Source organism: Aulostomus chinensis, chromosome 20 (assembly GCF_037954235.1).
Source record: "Aulostomus chinensis isolate RoL2024-O1b breed Wild chromosome 20, RoL_Achi_v1.0, whole genome shotgun sequence".
Lineage (NCBI taxonomy): Eukaryota > Metazoa > Chordata > Actinopteri > Syngnathiformes > Aulostomidae > Aulostomus > Aulostomus chinensis.
Window position 1 is genome coordinate 22,053,461 of NC_141339.1, and position 15,881 is coordinate 22,069,341.

Genomic DNA, 15,881 nt, shown 5'->3' on the forward strand with positions numbered 1-15,881 from the left:
GTCATGGATCCTGGGGGATTGTCCTCCGTCTCTATGAGCGAGGCGCCCAGCTTGCGTGCATCTTCTTACATTCCACGGACGATCTGGAGTCATTGGGTTTTATTTAATAGTTTCTCAGGCTGATAAATAAAATTGTCTTCAGTTCTTCCTCTGCTTTTTGTCAGAATTTATACCACAACTTCAACCATTAAGAGAGCCTCCGGAGGCTAAATGCTGGTTCTCATCGAAGGTTTTGCTCTAATCGTCCCGACGCCCCGGGTCCTCAAGCCTTTAGCGCCTGCATGAGACGACACAAGCCACCAATTAGCTTCAGTGAAAAGCTTTTGACGAAGACGCATGAAGCAACTCCACATCTGTCTGCCTGCAAAGGGTCTTTAAAACGTCTCACGAGTCAGACGTCCAAATCAAAACCTTGCAATTACTGCAGTTTATTTACATTCTTAGGTAACAATACCAGGAGGCGAGGGAGCCCACAAAAAGATAAAACACTACAAAGTTTGAGAGAAAGAGAGTGGATTAAAGATGAGGGCGGATGAGGACAAACGATTAAAGCTACAACCCCCGCCCCCCCGCCGACTGCGCTGGTCTAGGACCCGTGGAACACGCATCAACCGCTCGGGCCAAATTTGGGGCCAATAGGCGCGTAAACATGCTGGAGTAAATCAAACCACAACCGGAAAGATCGGCCCAGTGTGATGTCAACCGGACTAACGTGTTTACGTGTAATTTCATAATTCAAGTCCCAAGGGGTCTGGATTTTTTTGAAAGGTTAAATTGAGCAAGTGACCTCTTGCTCTGACGCATCATACGACTGAGTGTGTGTGTGTGTGTGTGTGTGTGTGTGTGTGTGTGTGTGTTTGTTCCTCCTAGGATTGTTGATCAGGTCATATTTTATCCAGTAATAAAAACCCACACTTCCAGCTGGTGAGAGGAGCTTTGGGAGGATTGTTTGACACTTAACTTTGGTTCCTGTTTGTTAAACTAAAATCACGACTGGAGACCTCCCAGGTATGAAGGGCTGTTGGAGGTTTAGAGGACACGGCACTCTGGCAACATTTGGTTGCGCTCATTGGGACTACAGGTTTGTAGCCCCCCCCCCCCCCTCGCCCGCCTGAGGCCAGAACACCTACGTTTCCCTGCTCAGTCTCACAGGAAGCCTCCACCCATGGTCCCATCTTTCACCGTAACAGTCTTGGATAAAACCGCACTGCAAACGCTGATGCAATCTCAACCTCAAAACTGACCAAAACCTCTTTTTCCCCCCTCTTTCCTGGCGGTGTTTTTCCTCATGAGAAAAGAGACCCCACCACCCCTGCAGGATGAAGAACAAAGACGAGAGCCATCTGTACCGGACCTGTGGCCAAGCTTTTCATGTACGTTCACTCACGCAGTTGCAACTGTTACTGAAAAGCAGTTAATTACTGTGTAGCCCACACGGTTCCACAGGCAGAGCGGCTGATTCATGTGAAAGGCCCCTCGGCGTCAACATCTGGGCTCTTGTAAATGAGGAGATAATCTGTCGTCTCTGCCGCTCGGCTCCAAATCAAAGCTGTTAATCACTCATGAGAAGCGAACAAAGTTCCAAATGTAACAAACACTGGCGAATTCATAAAGTGGGAAGATAAAACGAACGCATGGGGCCGCGTCTCAGAAACTCAAGGTGCCGTCAACATCCAGATGAGTTTGAGGTAAAAAATGTCTGCCCCGATAGAGCTCAGTTCGCCAGCGTCCGTTCCGTCATCTCAAAGCCAATGGGGATGATTTGTGGGTTTTCGGTTTATCAGATGACATAAATTCTGTAGGTAGCTTAGGATATGTTTGTGTTTTTTTCATGCGCTGTAAAAAACGTCTGTGAACGCAATGACCCGTTGCTAACGGGTGGCTGAACAAGACCACAGAGGTCGCTGTGGTCGTTCCACGTCATCGTGAGGGGAAGTAGCACGTTAGCTTTGCATTTCAAATGAACGTAGCTACGCCTCTGAAGATAGAAAGGAGTTGTTGACATTTTGAAGATATTATTTTGCTGAATGAAACATGTAAGACCCATGAAAGTTATGTGTATTTTTTTCCTAACTTATCAGAAATCTGAGCCTTTGATAAATGGAGCTCGTGGGAATGCTAACGTCTGGGATGGACCACAAAAACACATCATCCCTGCTGCAGTTTGGCCATTTTAAAACTCAGCAAGAGTCATTGAAGACTCCATTGTGTGTCCTGTTACTAAACTATTAATTAAATTAAGAAAATTTAGAGTCAAAACTGGGTGCTGATGTTATAATGCTGCAACTGATGGTGTTGTTAAGGTCATATGACACGATGGCCAGTGCTCCCTGTTAGTGCTGATGAACTGGTTCGTTTCCAGTTCTGCCAGTGTTCTCCGTTTCTGTTTTTGGACTACAAAAGTCAATAAAAAGCAGCAAGCAATTACAATTTTTTTTGTTAAGATAATCTTTGGTACAAAAACTCTCCAGTAAAACCCAGACAAATAAAACGCAGCAGACCAACTGGTCAACTGGGCCGGGCCAGGAACATTCTGCCTTCATAGCTCCGAAGAATCCAACCTAACAAACACTCAGCAGCTGCTCCTGGACGCCTTCAGGAAGTGGCATGGCGGCTGACAAATTTCAACAGTGGAGGAATGAAGGGAACCTCAGGACAAGTAACAGTGGATGGTTCTGACTGATCAAAAACAACAACAAAAAAAGATTCGGGGCCTGGTTCACAACACACTGTAATAAAGAGGAACTGGCAGCAGACTTGACATCTTGAACACAGTCAAACATGGAGGTCATGAGTCTCCGCGCAGGCGAGCACCGAGTGGAAATGAGGTGTGCGCTCGCTGGCTGACGCGCACGAGGCTGCAGCAGTAGCCAGGTCCAGTGTTGTTGTACATGAGCTCCAGCTGCTCTGCCTTCACAAGGTTTACTTTAATGGACATGGACCTTTAAAGCGTTTACTCTGGGTCTCAGGATACTGGTTTTTACAGCCCCTTTGGCAGGCTGGGGTCTGTCGCAACAAATTTATGACAGTTTTTTTTTTTTTTTTTGCACGTAAGTGCTGAATCACTGATGTATTTATGGGTAAGTCATAATTTAGGGAAGAAAGTCACTCAATTCCAGAGAGTGGCAGAGGAGTCCTGGATTTTATTAAATATCCCTCAGCAGTATCTGTAAGAGATCCCTCCGTTTGTCTGCATCTCCTCAATGACAAGCTGTTGTTTTATTTGCAGTCACGTGAGAATAAAGTCGTGTTAATACGAACGAGTAAGGAAAAGGAAATTTCAGGACTGTGGAAACCGTGTTCGACAAAGAGGGAGGACGGAAGCCGCGGGACCAAAGGAACGTGGCACCGACAGCTCAGAGACCAAGGAGGCCCCTTCCACGGTTTGATCCACGCCACCTCCAAAGGCTGACAACTTGGTCCTTGCCTTCCTCGTTCCACTAAAATTCATCCACATCTGCCAGTTTGGGTTTTTGAGATGTCTTGCTAATCACCAGACATGCAGGTGATCACAAGATCTCCTTGGTGGACGTCGTAAAATAAATAAATGGAACCAATGTGAGACAAAGGGCACGTTTGTAGTCGATGCTACGAATTAAGAATTTCTTTTAATCCCTAAATTTACAGACAGGAAGCAAAGCCTGATGGCAGTTGTTCTGACATCGATTGTTTATGTCTGGTAAATGTCAATCATCCAGGCTGGCTAAGACTTCCAAGGGGTCACACTTTAAGAAGCTACCTTTTCAGTGCTTGTGTATACATACATATTAGTTCATGTGTGCTAGCTCTCTGTGTAGTCTTGTGATTCAATGAGTTGTTCTTTAAATGCCCCTTAACGCATCACAAGGGGAAAGCAGCCCAGACAGCCTGTTTCGGACAGAGAGACAAAACAGGCTGCAGCGGTGGCTGGTAGAACTGTAACCAGAAGCTTTACGAATATAAATACATGCTAATTTCGGAAAATACGCCATCGAAATTAAAATATCAAATTGGAGAAGGTGCATAATTCAACCCCTTGAGTACAGGCGCTACCCTGAAAAGCATCAGGCTTGACTTTGTGTCTTCAAGACTTAATTGGGGTTGAAGTCTGTAGAACATGAATGAGGCCCAATGAGAGGCAGTGGTATCTTTTTATATAAAAGGTTTTAGTGCCTCAGTGAAGCAGGTCGTGTGATCACCGGCGTTCGTTCGCTTGCTCGCAGGATCATCACGTGGATGGATCTGGATTAAATGAAGTAGGGCGGTAAAACCTGGGTTGAGGGATAATCGATTAGATGTGGTCATCGATCCGGCGCCATCTCTGGATCTGATTACGTTCTCTAACTTAGCGCCAAGTGCTCACTCGTATTTACCCGCCGACGGAGGACGCCGCCCTGCAGCCAGCTCATCGGCACCACACAACCTAAAAATAAAGAAATACACCAACAACCTCATGGTTTTTTTGCAAAAGCTCCATACACTGACAGATTTGAGTTGGCGTGTTTTATAATTGTGTCAAGTTTCCATCACAACAATCTGCATGGATGTCAGTCGGCGGTGTTTTGCTGTTCAGCAGGGCAGCAAAGACAGCGACAGGCTTGCTGACAGTGAGGCAGCCCGTCAACGACGACAACGTGTAGAACATCAAATTTACAGACAAGCTGATGTCCGCCGTCAGCCATCACGAGAGGGACCTTTTCATCGTCTCTGAAGCAGAAACGGCGCCGGACGGAAGTGTCTTCTAGAATCTGGCTTTGATCAAACAGCTGTGAAGGAAGCAGGGACCTCTTTGATCACAAGGCTGGTTGTCAATCAAACGGTGCCGCACGTGGGCCAACAACAGGTTAAGAAACAGCACTTCAACACCAGAGGATTTGATGACATAACCAATCGATACCAACGGTTACGGCTGAAAGTTCGCTCATCGCCTTGGAAACAGCCATTGGCAAAACAGTCTCGACCACAAAGTGGAAATGTGAATGTAGGAAAGTTTGTGTGATAGAGCTGAAAACTCCACAACAGCAAGTAAATGGTCCTTGTGGTGGAGTCAGAAACACAGGAAAGTATGAGGCAGCGCTTCCCACAAACAAGAGCCAAAACAAAACCGTTTGTAGGTTACTGAGAAACATGTGATCGCATTTGGACGCACATCCATGGAGACTTTGTTTTATGGTTTGTTATCTAAAGAGCAGACGCCGACCCGGTGCTGTGCGAGGGCCGCGATTGGAGGCTTTTGGCTGCCTCTAATTTCTTCTGCTGACAGGATTCATCATATGTGCGATGATGTAATTTTCGAAGGGGAAAAAAAAAACAACAACAAAAGGGTTTGACAAATGTAGAAGGGCATACTGACTCTAGAGGACCTCAACACGGGATTTTTCACATCATTTACTTAGTCTGGACTTGTAACAGGACAGCACTGGAAGCAGGTTGGTGGCTGAGGGTCAAAGGTCACTCCTGGATGCTGCTCTTTTGAAATTTATGAGCAAAAACGGCTCCAGTGTGACTGAGTGAACCGGAGGAAGCTGACGGTGAAACAGTGAGCATTTGAGCAGTCATGACCTCCTTTCCATCTCCACTTTTGTGAAGATTTTTGACATTTTCGACACAAACGTTTCACCTCGTTCTTTGTTATTTTACTGGAGCACGACTTTGGTGAATGGTCCAATCAGAGCTGGCACTGAGGCTGCCGTCCAGTGGGCCTGGCAGTAGGTGGATGTCTCCAGGAAGAGGCCGGGGAGCTCCCCCGTCTCAGATGTTCCAGCAGATGTATCTGTCCATTGGCCAGAGAACCATTGCCCGACGCTCGGACTGCGGATTTGAGCCGGTTGGGTTGTCGCGGCAGGCTACCTGAGGCCGTTAGTTCCAGCAGGGACGGTGTGGTTTTGACATTTGCTGGTAAATCGAGTTGCCCAGTGAATACTACAATAAAAAGAATGGCCGCTGGTATAGAGATTTTAGTTATGTGTGGCGCAGCGATGATTCCGGTGCTGACTGTTGGTTGTAAAAACAAAGCCTCCTGGAACCACGACAGAACACTGCAGAGGAACGTTTACATCCAGGAGTTCTGATCAGACACACGCTGACCTCTCCTGGGACGGATTGGTGACGTGTTTCCAGCCTCGTTGACAAGCGTTCGCGACTTCTTTCCTCTCGTACCTGAGCCTGACAATGATCAATGAAGCCCCCGCAAGACTTTATGAATTGGAAACATTCAAACTGAAACAAATCAGAAAAGGTGAATGACTCATCCTCAAATATATATCTGAAATCCAGATTGCTTTAAATTGAATCCAGCTATGATGTTAGTCCCCCCACACACACCCCACACACACCCACACACACACACACACACACACCAAACTTTCCAGACTTATTGGTAACAACTGCTTGGAAGAGACTCTGAATGATGTAAGTCGAACTGGTGAATGACATAAAATGTAGAGACAGAGCGAGCGATGGATATGACCTCTGAGACCGAGTCTGGCTCACTGGACTTTCCCTATAAAACCTCCATACTGGTCCCTGCAGCAGTTGATGCTCACGAAATACCAGAGCCGCATTTTATCACCTCTAAAGAGTGAGCTTACAGAGTTTGAGCACAAAAGTAGTTCATCTCTCCTGCTAATCACGGTCTTTACGTTTGGATCTTTATTTCTGGCCCCTCCAGAGGTGAAAACGGCGCCCCCATGAGTGCAAGTTGAGAGTTTCCTACCTTGTCCGAAGCGTCCGGTCTTGTGGACCTCAGCGGCTCCTTGGTATCCCAGCATCCTACACACCACGTCTCCATCCTTTTTATCCCACACATCGTCACACACTGTCCCCCAGCGGCGTTCGTGGAAAACCTCCACACGACCCTCGTGAAGACCTGACCCGTTCACCAGCCGCACCAGGCTCTCCGCTGCATGCGCGCGCACACACACACACACACACACACACATGTTCAGATACCAACAGGTTCATGACATTTCTGCACCGAAAGCATCCTGAGAACATGATCCTTTCTTATTCACGCCAACATGGCACGACTGAAAGAAAACATGACCCTTGCATCCATCTTCGCCTGGCACGGCTCTGAAGTCACACGGCGCACATTATTTTCATTGTGAGTGTTTATGACTTTAATGAAGCCCAGCAAATCAAACCAGTATGAAAACAAACTGGAATATTTCGCAGAACAGAAATCTCCCATAAACCACAGAAAGAGTCTTTGATTCAAAAAGGAACATATAAATAAATTACTCAGAACGAGGGAACCTTTTCTGTTCCGTCTCCTCTGTGAACCCACTGGAACAAATAGATGAATACAAAAATCTGGGTTTGAAGTTCGGTCCAAAAGTAATTTTTCAGTGATTACTGACCATCATCAGTCTGGTAATAATCTAACAGACCTGATTGTGATATTCATGACTTCTTCATCTGGAACCTCACCTTCCACGTGTGAGTGTTCACCCGGTCACCTGACTGGAAGTCTGAACACAATCAAGAATAAGGCCAGAGGTGCTCCCGTGAGAGCCCCCGTGCACACCAGCACTTCCTGAGACATTACAGAAAAATGCCAGTTTCTTCCCTGAGGCCATGATCCAGCTCTCCAGCAGCTTCTCAAAAAAAAAAAAAAAAAAAATCATCCTGGTATTTATTTGTAATTTTCTGAAATATAAATAAAATTCCAACAAAGCAACAATGAGAACAGGTAAGGGAAAAAAAGGTCAAGGCAATAGGACTGCATGAGTGTTCCACGTTCCAAACCACCTAGGAGCCCTCCTGTGCGTCCCTCTCTGAGGTTTCTGCCGTTATTCCCCCCTTGAAGGAGGTTCTCTTTGGGAAAGGAGATCCTCACCTGGATCGAGAGTGGAAGGACACCTTCTGCTCGTCTGGTTTGCAATTTCAGGCTTTCTGGATAAAATTTGACTGAAAGATGAATCTGAATAGTTGCTGATTGATTATCTTCACGACCACTAATTTAAAAACGGATTAATTGCTGAAGCTCTATTTTGAGTATTTATGAAACAATCATTTAAAAAAAACTTCTGCTCTTGCTTGTGATATTTGATCCATACATGCAACGAGTTTCTCTGAGTCACTGGCTGCCATTAAATCTGATGTAAAGTCAAGATTTATTTTCTAGTACTTGTATTCAGGAGGAGATGCAAAAATGATGTATTGCCTCTGTTGGTTTGGTGTCCATGGTGACAGTCCTGTATTAAAAAAAAAAAATGCAGCTTCAGTTCAATAACAATCAGGAGAAGCTGCTCGCAGGAGTCCACGGTTCTCCTGAAGCAGACCAGCGGCTGAAACTCACAACCGATGTAATTTATCACCTTTCAGAGGGCAGAGAGGAAATGAGAAAGAGATGTAAACACACACACACACACACACACACACACACACACACACACACACACACAGCTTCCCTCTGCTCGTCTGTGTTGGGACATGCGTGCTGACTGAGACTCTGCTGACAAAGTGACGGTGAGTTAAGCCAGACACATTATCTGGACAGGATATTAGTCTCATCAGACCATCATAAATTTGAACTGTGGACTCTTTAGACTCTCATTACGCTGTCAAGTACTTTGCACTCACTAGTCCATCATAATTTAATATCTTCCATAACCTTACACTATCGTATCTGCTCTGCAGATCATATTCCTGAAAAAGGAGAAATAGGATCTTCTCAGGGCAGGAGGAGAGATGGAGACACTTTCACCTGAACAGAGAAACGACATTCAAACTGTTTGTTTACATCAAACCACAAACTGCTGGCTTCACATCTGAGCACAGATTAAAGAATCGTTATCTCCTGCCTGTATGGTCGCTATGGAAGCACCACAAGTGGCTTAGCTTAGCTTAGCACAAGGGCTGGAGACAAGAGGAAAAATATCCTACTGGGACAATAAGATTATAATGGCAATGACCTCTGTTCTTACACCAGATTCACTTCTTGGACATGAATATGTTGAAGGGGTTTCAGTTCTGGAGTAAGACTTCAACACGACATACATGTGACCTTCATCAGTCTCATGCTGATCTAATCTTACAGTGCCTGTTTGAATATCCCTGAAACATAGATCCCTTCTTTATTAAATCTTTCTATCCATCTCTCTCAGCCTTTCACTCCTCCTCTGAAGCGCCTGAGGCTCCCCACCGTGAAAATGAGAGTCTCTGGGGAGACGGATGAGGAGGAAAAGCTCGGATAATCAGAACCATGCAAGCAAACCTCAGCGATATTCACACATCTGCCAGGAGGAGCTGCAGACCCTGCTGCGTATCTGAACCACGCTCAAACATGGGGTTCCTGCTGGAAGCATGCTTGATAGATTCAGCAGAGATCAAGCAGGTGCATGACGCCATCACGCTGAAGGGATCGATGCAGACGGGGGATGAAGCTGCTAGCATGGCCACATTGTTAAAGCGTTCATGCTCTAAAGGAGCAGTGTGTAAGAACTAGTGACATCTAGTGGTGCAACTGCATCCCTTGTGATTTTACACCAATGATCAGTCCTTGTGCACGCTAGACGAGCTGGAGGTAACTGAACAAAGGACAGCTCCAGTCGTGGCTCACACCCAGAGCAGCCTGGGCTCCTCTGGGCGCTCAGGGAGACCTCGCTCTCTCCTGTGTAGCCCTTCTTTACTTTTGCTGAAGCAGGTTTCTGGGATCAACGTTCCCTGTATTCCAAGTGTCAAACTCACTTCAAAACCTGGAGAGAATCAGCTGAGTCACCAAACAACTGGCTAAGTAAGTAGCTTACTAGCCACGGGACGCTACTTCAAAGGCCACAGAGAACTAACTAACTAACTAACTGACTAACAAGCTAACTTATTGCTGACACAGCATGAGGCTTCTTCATAAAGCATAGCATAAATTAATATCATAAATTAATAAACAGGAAAAAGTCTTAACTAAATAAACTCAGGCATGAATAAGGTCACGAAGGTCGAGCCCCCCCCCCCCAATCCTATTTGCTTGTCAGTAAATCAACTTGTTCTCATTTAAAAGGCCGTCAATTCTATTTTAGTGTTAAAAGTGAAAACCTGCAATTGTGATTTCATGATTTGCACATTTAAATATTACAAAACAACATGTCGAGCCCATAAATGAGGGTTTTGTTATTCCTGGGGTGAAAATAAAAGTGTTTCTTATTAGTTGGATACTTCATTTATGCGGTAAATTACTTTTTTTCAGCTTGTTTACACTGAGAGAGAAAAAAACTTCACAAGCAATCAAAATAAATAATTACACATAAAGTCAAGGATCCTGGTCTCTAATCAACAATCATGCTTCCAGCTGTCATGTCAGCCAACACCATGATTCACCCTGAACAAGACGTTTGGACCAACGTGGTATTTCATAGCATCCCCTGAGCCTGTTCTCCAAAAGTGCTGAAATATAAAGATGTTTTGAACCAAACTCGATGAGTGAGCTCCAGGCGTTGGTGTTTGTCCAAGTGGTTCAAGCCTCGGAGGCCAGAGGAGCTGCAGCATCGGACGGTCGATACGTGAAGAAGGCCAGAACACGGAGTGATCGCTGATTACTAATGTTTATCTGACAGGCAGGAAGGTTCTGGACCGGACCGGACTGAATGGCTCGGGGACAACAGCTAACGAGCTCCGTCTGTTCATTCAGCTCCCCTTGAAACTCAGATGTTATTGTCATTCATGGGGTTTGCTCCTCTGGTCTGTTCGAGGTTTTATTTCACTGCCTATTCCTCCTGTTAAGGGTAATTTGTTTGCTCCAAATTTGATTTCTCTTTGGCGAGCGTATGAGCATATTTTGAAACAGTTCCAGTTCTTTTTGTTTTTAGATTGTGGAAGGGGGTTTCCTGGTGAAAGAGTCTTGAGGTTGACAAAAAGTAAGAGAGAGGGAAAAAAAAAAAAAAAACAGCAACAAAAAAACCTCCCGTCTCTTTAGTTCTCCTTCAGAAGCTCCACCCCTAAAGCCAGTTTTACAGAGTAGGTACCCTCACAAAAAAGACCCCATCAACACAGCCCTGCTGGTTTCCACAGAACCAAACAACGTCAACATATCGCCGCTACCCTGAATGATTTCTAGGTAACATTCCCACATTGCACAGGTGTCTCAAGAAAGGGGACCGGACCTGGATCCATTGTTGCGTCTGACACCGACCCGGAACCGTCAGGCATTCTGTTTTTTTCTGCCTGACCCCGTCTTGAGGCTGACGCGGTTAACAACAAGCCAACTTTGCTTCGCTGTCACACAATCAACAACACAGATGTGGAGAGAACATCATCCCCACAGCTGCTGCAGCCACAAACACACTCATGTTACAGCGGAGAGAGCACAGCTTTTGTGCTCCAAACACACGAGTCTGCGCTGCTAGGCAACACACTCACACACATTCCTGATGTCATCAGCAGCTATGCGTATAAAATTTGAGCCTCACACTTGATTTATAGTTGGGTTTTGGGTTTATGTCATAGCCCAAACGCGAGATACGCTGCACTCCCACCACTGAAACGTCTCTGCCAGTGTGTGTGTTTCTACGTTTACGTCCATCGATGACATTAACAGCTGAGAGTTTACGCTGATAAATGTTGAACATTGTGTGAATTCATCACATTTACTTTGATATCACCTAAAGTTCCCTACATGACTTTCAGTAAAAACTTCCCCAATGGCAACTTTTGTCTGACGGCCTCCATATTTAGTGAGGTCGATTGGAACATTTCCCTCCTGAAATGTAAACTAGGTGCCGTCATGTACTTGAAGAACTCAGGCACCGAACAGGTCGTAGCCCAACAGGTAGAGGTTGCTCACAATTTCTATACATTTTCAATATTTTATTACAAACTAAAAATTTAAAAAAAAAAAAAAAGCAACATGCCACGGCAGAGCCGACGAGTCCAAGTCTCAACCCAAACCAAAAATTCATTATTCTACATTTTTGTGATCCAGTTGGGCTCTGGTCAGACTCTGGTCCTGCTATGGTTTGGGATTTGGTTGGGCTCTGGTCGGACTCTGGTCCTGCTAAGGGTTGGTATTTGGTTAGGTTCTAGTCAGACTCTGGTCCTGCTATGGTTGGGATTTGGTTAGGCTCCAGTCAGAATCTGGTCCTGCTAACGGTTGGGATTTGGTTAGGTTCTAGTCAGACTCTGGTCCTGCTAACGGTTGGGATTTGGTTAGGCTTCGGTCAGACTCTGGTCCTGCTAACGGTTGGGATTTGGTTAGGCTTCGGTCAGACTCTGGTCCTGCTAACGGTTGGGATTTGGTTAGGCTTCGGTCAGACTCTAGTCCTGCTAACGGTTGGGATTTGGTTAGGCTTCGGTCAGACTCTGGTCCTGCTAACGGTTGGGATTTGGTTAGGCTTCGGTCAGACTCTGGTCCTGCTAACGGTTGGGATTTGGTTAGGCTCCAGTCAGACTCTGGTCCTGCTAACAGTTGGGATTTTGTTCGGGTTCCGGTTGGACTCTGGTCGAGTGTCTATCTCGCGTCGGCTGTTTTGACGTTCTCGCTGTCCCTCTCATCCTCAACTTTTCTTTTTAGTTTTTGCGTATTTACATCCGTTTAAATATGTGGGAAGAAAACGAGGATTAAAATGTCCATCTCACTTAAACTCCTAAGAGGGAAACTTAAAAATCCTTCTTGTACTGAGACTTTTAAAGTCCTGTTGAGTTGTTGGCAGAGCTAAAGGAGTCAAACCCTCTCAGGGACACACACGACCTCGTGACATCAGCAGTTGGTGTTAATACCCAACGTGTGCAGGGACGCACACTTCCCTGGTCACTGTATTTCTTGTTCTATTGTCCGTAAGCTTACAGGTATGCACTGTATGCTTTGAAGTGATCTGAGCCAAGCATCAAACTGTAACACCAGGTTTGTGACAGGAAAGTGCACGACGCGATCTGACGGCCGACATCTGTGCCTTGTAAGCGACGTGAGGAAAGAAGGGATCTCTTGACGGTCGGGTAACAGGCAGAGAGAACATCAGATGGGGACCACAACACAACCCCACCACTCATCGTGTGGAGAACAATGATGTAACAGAGGAAGAATAACGTTTGCAGCAGAAATGAAGAGAAATGTTTGTGGTTTTGGAGCGGTATTAATGTTTCTTTTTTGGGTTTTGCACACGGTTTCATCCAGCCGCAGTGTCACCGCCGCATACGCACACGCCTTGCGGCTCTTTTGATGTATATGAAGCCATGTGGTTGTTCAGAAAGCGTGACTCTTAGCTGAAAGGAAAAGCAGACTTACTGATCCTTTAAAGTTCTCGCAACTTTTTTTGCCCAGGACATCAGGTGGGGCAGAAACCGTAAAGTTGTCAGCTCGTAAATTTTTGTTACTGTATTGCCTGTTGTTGGTGTTGGATCTAGCATTGATGTATGTTCATTTATTCCAGCAGTGGTGCCCGGGAGGTATTCCTTTACTGAGGCCTTGCAGTCAGACATCAATTTACTACAAAAACACAAAGTATTTGAAGTACTTTTTGAACAAACATTACCTCATCATGTGTTAATTATTGCTACACATGAGTCATTTCGTTTTCATTCTGCTACACAGCATCCCAAGTCAAGCATTTTGTTTGGTTGCTGCCTGCTAAAAATTGTCTCAAAAAGCCAATGTAGATTAAAATTAGACATTTAAAAAAAAGTGCAGCCTCCTCGCTGTAGCTTCTGCTGGAGGAGGACGAGCTTCCCCGTGGCTTCACCATCTGGGGGACAGTGAACGTCACTGTTGATCACGTGACAGGGAAGTCGAAACTACAGCGTCCCTCTCACAACATCAACATGCTGATTTGACATTTCTGTTAGACTTTAAAAAGAGGAGAATCACATTCCACTGGAGAGCTGCGAGCACCTCCTTGCCTCACAAACGCTCAGATTTTGTTTTTTCATTGTTGTGACTGAGTCTACTTCTGCAAAAACTGCACTGACAACACTTGGAAGTGCACAACTTCATGGTGACGTTCCTGGTCGTTGCAGAGCTCAACTGTCACCTTTTGACCTTGCACAATACGGATGGCGTCACCAGGCCATTAAACAAGCGCCGCCCTCTTTCTTCGTGTCAGCGTTAGAACTGCTAACTTGAGCTGTGCTGCATGATGCTGCTTTTAGTCCAAGAGTCCTGCTGAATCAAGGACGTGGTCAACCAATCGCGGTCACCGCTGGCTACGGGAAAAGCTTGAGGTTTCAAAATGGAGGTCAACAACTGAGGAGATGATGTCACACTCGTTGTGTGCAGCCTCTCTGTGCTCCACAGTGTTCATTCAAATGTCAGCTCTCACCTGCTCTCTCTCCTCCTCCTCGATCTCCCTTCTCCCCTTTCATCCCTCTCTCTCCTTTGTTACCTGAAGAAAGAAGAGAACACGTCAACGACACTGAGCATCGCTCAGTGTTTATCACTACAGACAGTGAAGAAAGTCATCACAAGCTCACTGAAAACTATTTATCCGGTATTAATTGTCTGCACTAAAACTAATACATGCTTTTGTTTGTGAGTGTGTGAAGACGGAATCTTAAGTATTTTAGATTTAGGCGACACTGATATCCTATTTTATGTTTAATCTCAAATCCCACAGCCAAAGTTGGATTCAATGTAACCGGAACATAAACCAGGCCGGCGTCAGAAACGTGCATGTGTGCAGAGAGAAGAGCAGCTCCGCCATAAACAGGTTCAAACTTTAACGCCTTTTCTCCACCCCCAAACCAATTTCCTCGTCGTCGTACGCCTTTGTAATATTTTTAGCAGAATCCTCTAAAAGTGCTCAGCCCTGTAATTGCCTTGTAAAATGGCTATAAAACGTGAAAATGAGAGGATATCACCTTGTTTGGGTTCTTAATTTATCTCTGAAGTTGTGGTTTGCCTGGGTGAATGAGGATAAGACAAAAGAGACAGAAGGCACTTGAGAAGCATTGAACAGGGATTGTTTTTGGCCTGCAACAAAGGTGCCAGGACCAAAGTAATGAATTGGAGTTTCTGCATGCTGGGAAAGTTCATGCATTTCAGAACGGCTTCCCTTTAAGTAAAATTCCTCTCATTTGTGGTTTTACACTCGACGCCTCCCTCAATCAGCAGCTTATTTCTCATTTTTTGAAATGTATTCCAGTTCCAAGCTCACAGAAATTCCCTCCAAAACAAGAGCGAGTGCCATTGGTTGCTAATTCTCAGCCCTGAGCTCTGAAACCACACGTCTGTTTTTGCCATGAAGCTATAAGAGGATCAGCTTCGAGTCGGCATTTATCCCACCTTTAATTTGACTCGCTTTTTGTATCCAAGACCACAGGGCAGCTGCCAGAGAAGGTGGCACTCAGTCCCACCTAGTCCATGTGTGTGTCCGTGAGTCGTTGTGTGTGTGTGTGTGTGTGTGTGTGTGAGCAGCTAACACTATGCCACACCCTGCCTGTGACGTCCTCATCTGTCAGTGTCGCTTCCATTTTCACCACATCCTTAACAACTAAATAACATTGTGGGAAAAACCCAAACACACTGGTGAGCTACTGCTGAGCCACAACACACAACAGATGCATCTGATTTGAAGTTGCACAAAGTAAATTTGTATGCCGCGTGCGGGTGGCCTTCAGTCCCTGCTGTCGTCAGGGGCCTGAAAAATACTTGCAACTGTTGCCTGAGGGCATGTAAGTTATAGTGAAACAACTTGTTTTTAAAAGAGGAGCCCTCGCCTCCATAGCGTTGATGAGCGTTCATTTTCGGGGTAGGATAACAGCAAGGTTAAGGTTTTAGGTGAAGATTTATTGGACACAAAGCAAACACAAGTCTAACTTCCCTGACTTTACTCGGGTTGAGCAGCACTGACCGAGACATGTGACACGTGTCGGCCCGCGCCGCGTGTCTGTTTTGTCACGGTTGGTCTATTTGTCTTTCTCGTTGCAGGAAAACGCTGCCCACAGACTCTCCACAGACGTGGTTCCGCTGGTGCCGC

The 15,881-nt window shown here is 45.6% G+C and overlaps 1 protein-coding gene across 14 annotated transcripts in view; it reads right to left on the bottom strand.

Moving 5' to 3' along the window:
* The window catches only part of scara5 (scavenger receptor class A, member 5 (putative)), a 187,455-nt gene that overhangs the window by 8,320 nt on the left and 163,254 nt on the right, over window positions 1–15,881 (bottom strand). For all 14 annotated transcript variants that reach the window (XM_086189326.1, XM_086189325.1, XM_086189324.1 and 11 more), the window contains 2 exons: window positions 14,226–14,288; window positions 6,695–6,880 (listed from right to left, as the gene is read on the bottom strand). In XM_086189326.1, the coding sequence (XP_086045452.1) occupies window positions 6,695–6,880; window positions 14,226–14,288 (249 nt within the window). The remainder of the gene's footprint in view (window positions 1–6,694; window positions 6,881–14,225; window positions 14,289–15,881) is intronic.